General features: G+C 35.9%; 2 protein-coding genes across 2 annotated transcripts; both read right to left on the minus strand.

Moving 5' to 3' along the window:
* Positions 1-734: 734 nt before the first annotated feature.
* Positions 735-2,662, minus strand: LOC141674604 (pectinesterase-like). Its single transcript, XM_074481316.1, has 2 exons — positions 1,720-2,662; positions 735-1,579 (listed from the first exon to the last, which is right to left on the minus strand). The coding sequence occupies exons 1-2, from the start codon at positions 2,612-2,614 to the stop codon at positions 888-890; spliced, it is 1,587 nt and encodes a 528-aa protein (XP_074337417.1). The 5' UTR covers positions 2,615-2,662; the 3' UTR covers positions 735-887.
* Positions 2,663-5,521: 2,859 nt separating this feature from the next.
* LOC141714368 (secreted RxLR effector protein 161-like) lies at positions 5,522-6,100 on the minus strand. Its single transcript, XM_074517891.1, has one exon. The coding sequence runs from the start codon at positions 6,098-6,100 to the stop codon at positions 5,522-5,524; it is 579 nt and encodes a 192-aa protein (XP_074373992.1).
* Positions 6,101-11,458: the final 5,358 nt, after the last annotated feature.

Raw genomic sequence — 11,458 nt, forward strand, 5'->3', positions numbered from 1 at the left:
AAGGTGCACTGATTGGCTTTATATTGAGCAATATGAGTAGGACTGCAGCAAGATTGTAAGAGATTCCCCAGAAGCTCCGAGTCCTTGGGTTTGTAATAAACTAGTAACCTTCCGAGTCTCGCCTCCTTTTCTGTGAGCTTGTTTCTATATATATACGTATATACTTTTCCTGTAGTTTGAAAGAAAAGGTTGCTTAATAACCAATCACTGGATCTAAAACTGTTGCTGGTAAGAGTTGCCCCGAAGTTGTCAAAGATTCAAGAATCTACCTGTTGTTACATCTATGAAAACTATTACATCACTGTAACATAACTTGCTTTCTAGAACCAGCTGAAATACCATTTTTCTTCTAAGGTTTGCATCTCTCTGTAATTGCCTAGATGACAGACCGCTGGGAACTGAATTTTGGGAAATCAGTATAATCGAATATAAAACTTTGATCATTTCCCATGCTTATGAAATGACCTAATTGCAGGGCACTTCTTTCTTAAAATGTTAATGCAGTGTTCGGGTGCACTATCATTCGAATTCCTTTTCTAAAGATTAAATGTACTACTCTGTCCCTTGCGGATGACAATTTTCTAAAATCGCGGTTTGGTTTGAACTTTTATCCCAAAATCGATCTGATCCGAACCATGTACATCCCTAACTTATAACGTTTTATACATGCAATGCAAATTGATAGCAAACCAGTGATTATGTCCTCTCATCCCTATCAGTCCTGTTGTGACGGATTAAATTTCAAAGTGTAAGTTACTATCGATTAGTTTGTCTTGTTTGACAAGGGAAACAGAAAATCTCAACAATTTTTGTATCAAAGCGAACTGTTTTGAAGTACAGAAATTCGAGAGCCGAAGCCGGATTAAAGATAAAGCAATATAACATGATCACAATCCAGATGTAAATGGCACTCCAGTGGCAGCTAGCCATGAATTTCCATTTAAAAAGCTCCCCACAGAAAATCTTCCAGCCTCCTGAACACCTGTTATAACATGATACCCTGGCCATTTTACCCTCCCTCCAGTTCCTGCACCATTTCCGGTATTCATAAATTCGCCATAATACAACGTTTTGAGAGCAAAATCGCCACTCCATGGGAGCCATCCGGTTGAATCAATCAAGCTATCCAGGATACTTTTTATTACCACTGTCCTTGAATATTGCTTCCATGGTCTTCCAAGATAAGTCTTAAACGAACCCTGAACTGCTTTCAAATCTGAACCTGCTGTGACCCGACAATTATGCAACACAATACCCGTATTTTGATTAGGATCTGTCCTGCCTTGTGCTGTTACTGTGTTGAACTGATTGCTCATTGGTTTTCTCACATAGATGTTACAGTTCTGCAGAACTGCAGCAGCATTACCGAAAATGAAGTCCACGGTTCCATAAATGTCACAGTTGCGATAGAATTGGCGTTGTGAGTATACGTAGAGAGTATCTTGATAACCTTTGAAGCTGCAGCTGTAGAAAACTGATAAATCGGAGCCAGATCTCACCGCAACTGCTTGGTGACTTTGTGGACCGGCTGTGTTTTCAAAAGTCATTCCCCGGACAATCAATCCATCTCCTGAAGCAGCTGCATGAAATTAACAGGACTAGATATCAGACACATATCGACAGATTTTATTGCATGCATCAGTGATGATTGTATTATAAATATTCCAAACATAAGATTGTAGACCCGAAAGAGGCAATGATCATTGTGAAGATTTTTACCAAAGGTTGCTGAGCGAAAGGTCGTGGCGCCATCTGCATTACTTTTACTTGCAGTTACAACTGTAGCATCAATTCCATCTCCAACAAGCATCAAATTCTTCATTGATTTCTTGATCTCCACATTCTCTTTGTACACTCCTTTCTTCACATATATAACAAATCTCTTATTTCCAGTCTTTGCTGCGGCCACAGCTTGAGAAATGGTCCTATAATTACCTGACCCATCTTGGGCAACCACTAGATCAGGTTTTGGTGCTGTAGCCTGAAGAAGCTTGCGATCACTGATAGAAATCCAATCCGGCAGATCATGAGCTAGCAAGTGCCGCCCTTTTGGATTTTGACTAGATAGTCCGGAAGTTTGTGAAGCCATTACAGCTTTATTTATGGCGAGAGAGTTGCCAAGGAATTTTGTGAAATTATTTACGGGAAAGGAATTTAAATAAGTATTAGATAAGTTGAAATCTGCAAAACCATCTTGGCATGTTTGGTGGTTGGTAAGTGCTGAACTTAACCAAGTTTGGACATCATTATTATCCTTGTTGGGATTAGTTATAGACATTGAACGGTTGAGCTGGTTTATACTATCCTCATAATGTTCCAAACAATCAGCCCAAGCGGACTTGGCACGCTCTTCGTAGGAGCTTGTGTCCAAATCTGATATGAGCCTGTGGGCTTGTACGGCCTGAGCCATTGTGGCGGAAAGTGCAGAGTCACGGTGCACTAGAAACGAGGTCGTTTCTTCAACAAGTTTACTAGAAATCATGGAAGAAGTGCATAATTCGGGATAGGGTGTATGGCTACAAAGTGATCCCGTGGCTCCATGTACAACCATAGTTGGAGCAAACACAAGTAGGCAAATAAAAAGAAAAGTTGAGACACTAGCAATGCGATCCATTTGTTCAGAATAGTATTTCAGGATTTAGTGGCTAATGATATTAAGAAAGCGTATGATCAGCTGAGGAATTGAAGTTTTCAGGAGGGTTTTTATAGGCTAGGAGCCTAAGTTTAAGTATCTTCACCACTTTGCTTTTGTTAATTTGTAAATCAACAGGTAAATTAGGTGAATAAGGAAAGCGATGGACCATGCATGCAACTCTAGATCTTGGCTTGTCATCTTTGCATGTCCTATTTGCTCAAGTGGAAGAGCAGTAAAATTATCAGCCTCTAATCTGTATACTGAACTATTATTAACCAATTATTCTACTTCTTTCCAAGTTTGTTATACTAATATAGAGATAATCTTGATTAGCTATAGTAAGTACGAGTTATTATTTGGATAGTCTTAATTAGCTAGAATTAAAGTACGAGAAGTGATTAAAAGGTTTCCATTGTATGCGCTGTATTAGATAGAGCTCCTCCAACTACAAGAGAAACCGCTATACTTAACGGATTTTTGCATTGTCATCATAAATTTTGATCTGTTCATCATATATGGTAGAATTGAATGAAAGAAAATAATTTACTAAATACTTATCACTTAGAAATGAAAGTGGATAAAGATGAAACCTGATATTAAGGTAGCTAATTAGTTAGATTACGAGTAGGTGGCCATTCAACTCGTGAATGTTGGTGCATATGACTGTATATTAATAGAGACGAGCTATTTGTGTTATCGGTCTTTATATATGACGTTGTGTAGTTTTAATTACGCCACTTGGGGTTACAAATGTTGATATATTGATATATCACTATCACTTTTTAGAAAACTTCTGGTTGTAACGAATGGTTTGGTATCAAGTTCCTAAATGGCCACTTAATTACATTGTTATTACAAATTGTAGATATAAATTGATGTTCTTGATGCTGATACCAGATCTCTCTCACATATCCTTTTCAATACTGGCTACAAGCCTACAATTCAAGAACCATATACTGTATTCTAAGTCTAATATTTCAGAATACAATAGATTTTGTATGTAGCTGATGCACATTGCTGTTTATTATTAAATCTTTGCATTCATTATCGAAGTTATTTGGACCAAGAACATGAGAGGGATTGTTGATTACGCCCGGAACAAATTACACTTTGATCTGAAATATCGCTGACAATTTAGAATGACCAAATATGCCTGATATTTTGGTCGGCTTTAGGTGACAGTTTGGACCGATTAGTAGAGCATCGATTGACATTAATTCTATTGAAACTTACACACTCGAAAAATTCATTTTCTCGAAAGTTCATTTCTAGGCTGATGAGTGGATATTGATGCCCATCTCATACCATGTCAAAAATTTAAGACGTTAAAGAAAATTCAACTTGATCTTATGTTATATTCTAACAGTTAATTGAGAAGATTGCGTTAAAAAACTTTGAATATTGAAGAATGTAGCATCACCTATTCCATGAAAAACGAAACTTAATTTATTTAGTGGCTGTAGTTGAAGAATGCTAATCCAACTTATCGCGACAACTGAACAAAGGAGACAAATAAGAAGGGGCTGATTAGATTTGAAATATAAACCATTTGGTTTACATCTCATTGATCTATTCTTTCTGGTGAAACATAAACTCATCAAAGTTTATGGAGCCTTATGTTATTTCTAGTATAGAGTTACAATCCAACAGCTAAACTAGGAGAACTAGGAGTTCCTAACTCTATCGAACTTTTGGTACGTACTATTGTTATTAAGGAATGAAAAATATACAATAAAACCAAACAGAACCCCAAATGTATATATTTGGCGGTGTTGTCACTGTTTATTCATTTTTTGCATGTCTCCCAATAAATTCTTTTGATTATTTTATCAGCTAAAGGTATATAACGACATGTATCCGAATATTGAAGAATGGAAGTGCAATCCAGCTGCATTACGGCATACAATATTCTCAAGTTTTTTTAGCTGAAATTAAAGAGACACTACTTGTATTCTCTATATAGGTTTTATCCCATGGCCGGAAAGGTTTGGAATTCAGAAAAAAATGGTTTTTGTGAAAGTTTAATTTAGGTTTATACCTCTATTTTCTTCTTTGTGAAAAACTGATCACGAAAGACATTTTTTTGATAAATATGATTTACAATATTTTTTGATAAATATGATTTGTAACGTACAAATAAATATATGCTCTTAGCTGAAAGACATCTTATTTGTCTTGGAATTAATAATGAGCGCGAGTTTTGTGATGATTAAATTGTTTAATACAAAATTGTCCCTCTTATAAACATTCACTGAAAATATTAGTTATGTTTAATGTAGAGGAAGTATAGGAGAATAGAAGATGAAGAGAAAGTTGTGTTGTATTTCATTAGCTAAATGAGCTATTTATAATAGGTGGTTTACAAGACTTACTAAGTAAGCTATTCAAATCTTCTTCATTAAGTATTACAAAACTTCCTCGATAAGCTTTACAAGTCTTCCTCGATAAGCTTTACAAGTCTTTCTTGGTAAGATTTGAGAGACTTCCTCGATACGCTTTGACAATCACTTTATTTTTTATTCAAATATTTTAACACTCCCCCTTGATTGTCATATGCGAGTTATTGCAAAGATTGACTGTCTCGTTAAAACCTTGCAAGGAAAAACCCAGTGGGATAAAAACCTTGACGAAGGAAAAAGAGTACAGCCTCCCCCTGAATAAAATGTCTCACATTTTGACATTTTGATGTAGCAAACTTTTTAACCTCCGCATACCTATATTATTTCTTAGCTTCTCAAATATTGATGTAGATAGTGACATTGTAAGTATATCCGCCAGATTATCGCATGAGCGAACTTGTTGAATATCAATATCACCATTTTCTTGAAGTTCATGAGTGTAGAAGAATTTTGGCAATATGTGTTTTGTTCGATCCCCTTTAATATATCATTCCTTAAGTTGTTTGATGCAGGCCGAGTTATCCTCGAATAAAACTGTAGGACTGTCTGAAATACTTGATAATTCACATGATTCTCGAATATGTTGAATGACCGACCTTAGCCAAATACATTCTCTGTTTGCTTCATGAATTGCTAGTAACTCTGCGTGGTTTGATGAAGTTGCGGCCATAGTCTGTTTTGTAGACTTCCAAGAGATAGCAGTATCACAATATGTAAATAGGTAACCTGTTTGTGATCGCCCAAAATGAGGATCCGACATGTATCCAGCATCTGCATATCCAACTAGCCGTGATCTTGAATTGTTTGGGAAGAATAGTCCAAGATCGATTGTCCCTCGAAGATATCTGAATATATGTTTTATTCCATCCCAATGCCTTTTAGGAGGGTCAGAACTAAATCTTGCCAACAAGTTCACTGCAAATGCAATATCAGGTTGTGTGTTGTTTGCAAGATACATGAGAGCGCCAATTGCACTGAGATATGGAACTTCAGGTGCAAGAGTCTCTTCATCTTGTTTTCTAGGATGGAAAGGATCTTTTTCAATCTCGAGTGATCGAACAACCATTGGTGTGGTTAGTGGATGACTTTGTCCATGTAGAACCGATCAAGAATCTTTTCAGTGTAGTTTGATTGATGAACAAATATTCCTGAAGATAAGTGCTCCACCTGTATACCTAAACAAAATCTTATCCTTCCAAGATCTTTCATTTCAAACTCATTTTTCAAATAGTTAGCAGCATTAGTAATATCTTCAGTAGTACCGATAATATTCAAATCATCCACATATACAGCAATAATAACAAAAACAGTTGATGATTGTTTAATAAAAATGCAAGGACACACTTGATTATTAACATATCCATCATTCAATAAGTACTCACTAAGCCTGTTGTACCACATACGACCAGATTGTTTCAAACCATACAATGATCGTTGTAATTTAACAAAATATAAATGTCGAGGCTTAGTGTCCTCAATATTTAACCCTTCAGGAATTTTCATATAAATATCACTATCAAGTGATCCATATAGCTATGCTGTCACAACGTCCATCAAACGTGTTTCCAGTTTTTCCATACAAGCCATACCCATTAGAAAACGAAAAGTAACTCCATCCATCACAGGAGAGTATGTTTCCTGGTAATCAAAACCAGGTCTTTGAGAGAATCCCTGGGCTACTAGCCGGGCCTTATATCTCACAATTTCATTCCTTTCATTTCGTTTTCGTATAAACACCCATCTATTCCCGACAGGGACTACACCAGCTGGTGTTTGGACTGCAGGTCCAAATACATTTCTCTTGCGTAATGATTGCAATTCTTCTTGAATCGTAATTTTCTATTTTGGCCAATCATCTCGGCGTCGACACTCTTCCACACTTTGTGGTTCAGGATCGGAGTTCATAATAATATCAGATGCCATAGAAAAAGCATATACATCATCAACCTCAATACTCCCACGATCCAGTAATTTCACGTTATGGACATAATTCATTGAGATCTCATAATTTTCAGGTACCTTTGCTTCCGTGGAAGCATTTGCCACTTCTGGGGCATGTGCCACTTCTGGGGCAACATTCTCTTCTGGAGGCAATCCCACGTCTGGGAGTTTTGTTACAGCCACTTCAGGGGCTTGAACCTCTTCAGGAGGAAATACCACTTCTGGGGTATTTTCTGAAACTTTTGCCACTTCTGGGGCAATTCCAATCAATTTCCGTTTTCGTGGTACAATATCTTTTGCACCAATAGGTCTACCACACTTCTGGAGTGGCTTTAAATCACTAATCAATTCTCCAGGAATTGATTTCTTAGTAGGGATTTCAACTCGTGCCGGAGCATTAACAGCAGGTATATGTGACCTTATAATATGTCTAGAGTCACTAAAGGCATCCGACATTTGATTAGCAATATTTTGCATATGAATAATTCTTTGAACTTCAGATTCACATTGATTAGTACGTGAATCAATAGAATTTAATCCTGATGCATTCCATGATATTTCGGAATTTAATTTATGCAAATCATTACCTCCCCCTAATTTAGGGAACATGGTTTCATCAAAATGACAATCAGCATAGCGAGCAGTAAAAACATCACCGGTTAATGGTTCCAGATATCTTATAATAGATGTAGAATCAAAACCAACATATATACCAATTCTTCTTTGAGGTCCCATTTTATTTCTTTGTGGTGGTGATATAGGAACATACACAGCACAACCAAATACTTTTAAATGAGATATATTAGGTACTTGACCAAGAACTAATTCTTGAGGGGATTGTTTGTGGTAAGCAGAAGGCCTTATTCTAATTATATTTGCAGCATGAAGTATTACATGACCCCAAACATATATAGGTAACTTTGCCCTTAGGAGTAAGGGACGGGCAATAAGTTGAAGTCTTTTAATAAGGATTCTGCTAAACCATTTTGTGTATGTACGTGAGCCACCGGGTGTTCGACTGAGATTCCTACTGACATACAATATTCATTAACAGTTGCAGATGTAAATTCAGCAGCATTATCTAGTCGGATTGATTTAATGGGATGGTCAGGAAATTGAGCTCGGAGTTTAATTATTTGGGCAAGTAATTTGACAAAGGCTGTATTTCGGGTTGTAAGTAGACATACATGAGACCATCGAGTTGACGCATCAATTAAAACCATAAAGTACCTAAATGGGCCAGAAGATGGATGTATAGGACCACAAATATCACCTTGAATTCTTTCTAAGAATTTCGGGGACTCGGTTTGAAGCTTAACTGGGGATGGTCGGACAATAAGTTTTCCTAAGGAACATGCTGAACAATGAAGTTCATCTTAGGATATTATCTTTTCAGTTTTAAGAGGATGTCCCACAGAATTTTCAATGATACGACGCATCATAGATACTCCTGGATGACCGAGTCTTTCGTGCCAAAGGGAAAATAGTTTTGGGTCTATGACTTTGGGGATGTTGACACTATGGGATTCAAGAACTCGTATACTTGTAACATATAATCCTGAAGAAACCGAGTGGAATTTTTCTAGGACCCTTTTATTGTCAACGGTGTTTGAGGTGATGAGAAGGTATTCTTTTTCATTCCCATTAATAGTTTCAACGTGAAACCCGTTAAGACGGATATCTTTAAAACTCAGTAGGTTTCTAGTTGACTTGCTAGAGTATAGAGCCTCTTGTATGTGTATGTGTATGTGTGTCTTATTTGGTAGAAAAAAACTAGCTTTCCCAAAACCTTCTATTATATTTGATGTACCCGATACCGTCCAGACATGTGAGTTGGTTTTAGTCAACTGTGAGAAGTATTTCTGACTCTGTAAAATAGTGTGTGTGGTTGCGCAGTCAACAATGCATATATCTTCCATCTCTATACATATATAAATGAAAAACATCTTTATTAAAAACAAACCGACTACATAGAACAACAACATGAAACAAGTACATAAAATGAGTACATAAGTAAAACACAAAGAAAATAAGTAAAATATGACAATACATATGAAGTCTAGTCGTCTAAACCATAATAAAGATTAGCACTAGTGTCTATTTCATTTGAGGCCTTATTGACTGGTTCATTAACTAGATTATAATTAGCGAAGTTGGTTTCTACTCTCTTTCCATTATTTCTTTTGGATGACTCGTAGAGATCAACAAGATGTTTGGGTGTGCGACAAGTACGTTGCCAGTGCCCCTCAGATCCGTACCTATGACAGATGCCTCGGTTCTCTCCTTCTTGGGGCGCCTTTCTTTTATTTGGCACTTCACGTTGCCATTTCTGGTGGCCAGAGTTGTAACCATCACGTTGCCACTTCAGGTGGCCAGAATGATATTGATTGTGAAACCGACCACGAAAATTTCCACGTCCACGGTTTCCTCCATAACCCCGTCATCCTCTATGCCCTTTCCCACGTTCATTCTTCAGGAATGACGTGTTATGTACTTCTGGTAACTGGGCAGAGCCTGTGGGACGTATCTGATGATTTTTCAGTAGCAACTCATTATTCTTTTCAGCCACAAGAAGGAGAGATATCAGCTCGCCATATTTCTGAAAATTACGCTCCCTATATTGTTGAGCCAAGATCATAGTATTGGGGTGAAAGGTTGAGAGGGTCTTTTCAATCATTTCAGTATCAGTAATATTTTCACCACATAAAATTAATTTTGAGCTTATCTTGAAAAGAGCAGAATTATATTCAGCTACAGATTTGAAATCTTGTAACCTCAAATTAATCCAGTCATATCGGGCAGATGGCAAGTGAACAAGTTTTTGGTGATCAAATCTATCCTTGAGATTATTCCAAAGGGTGAGTGGATTTTTGATAGTGAGGTATTCAGATTTTAGATCTTCGTGGATGTGATACCTAAGAAAGATAATCGCTTTTACATTTTGTTAAACAGTTGGGATCTTTTCCGGGTCAATAGTATCTTTTAGGCCATTAGCACTAAGGTGTAATTCCGCATCAAGGACCCATGACAAATAATTATTTCCGGAAACATCCAAGGCAACAAACTCTAATTTTGCAAGATTCGCCATTCTGAATAGATTTTAAATAAGATATAATATGTCACATAATATTTAAACAGGCAAGTTGAAATAATAACTTTATACAAAAGTTACAACGGCATAGCCGGCCAGAAAACTTTTGATTATTACTTGACGGCAGCGCCATCTTTATAGTAGTATTACTTGACGGCATAGCCATCTTTATAGATTTCAATCAGTAACATAAATATGTAATAATATTTAGAAGAAAATAAGGAAAAGAAAATGTACCTCTTTTATGCAATAGTTTTAGTTGATAGGGACTCGTGGGTCAGAATAAGTCGTAGCTATTTCGAGAATAAAGCTTCAGTTGGCAGAGACTCGTGCTGATAACGTGTTATAAACCTTGACTGAAAATATTAGTTATGTTTAATGTAGAGGAAGTATAGGAGAATAGAAGATGGAGAGAAAGTTGTGTTGTATTTCATTAGCTAAATGAGCTATTTATAGTAGTTGGTTTACAAGACTTACTAAGTAAGCCATTCAAATCTTCTTCATTAAGTATTACAAAACTTCCTCGATAAGCTTTACAAGTCTTCCTCGATAAGCTTTACAAGTCTTTCTTGGTAAGATTTGAGAGACTTCCTCGATACGCTTTGACAATCACTTTATTTTTTATTCAAATATTTTAACAGTCCCAGTTATTAAGTTCATATTTGAGTTTAGTTTGTTCCAAAAATATGTTTAAATTATCTTAATTCCAGGGTTCTCGAGCCATTCACGAACCATTCACGAACTTCTTGTGTGTTTGCTCACTGTGCCTTCTTAGCTGCCCTTGTTTAGAAATATTTTTACGAACATTAAAATCGATTTATGAGTAAATTATGAGTATGATAGAAATCAGTCATTGCATACTTTAAGAGCATCTTCAATATAAAATATAAAATGATTGGTTATAATGATTGGCTATTAACATTTTGTAAAATTTTAATTAAGGAATTTGATATACACTCCAATGATATTATCTATATTTTGATTATATAAAATTATATCTAAGAGTTTTTTTGGTTGGACAAATATAGCCAACTAAAAGTGATTGTTTATAAATATTTCAGGAAAAGTTCGTAAATATACAAATATATACCTACTAGTCAAATATTTCAAATATTTCAGAACATTGGTTAATATATATGCCTGAAAGAAAGAATCACTTTGACATCTATCCAATGCCATTATCAGTATGAAAAGCATTTTGCCCGGAGACAACAATTATACTACTAGAAATAATAGATACAATACCGGTACTTAGACATCGGCACATAATACATACGATATTAAAAACTGTTTTAATATCATTTTGTAAATAAGCGATATTGAATAAAAAAGCTGACATCTGTTTCATCTAATAGCCGTTGATTATGTTCAAAAATAATAAAGGCTAAATAA

The sequence above is a fragment of the Apium graveolens genome, chromosome 1, assembly GCF_009905375.1.
Source record: "Apium graveolens cultivar Ventura chromosome 1, ASM990537v1, whole genome shotgun sequence".
NCBI classification, from domain to species: Eukaryota; Viridiplantae; Streptophyta; class Magnoliopsida; order Apiales; family Apiaceae; genus Apium; species Apium graveolens.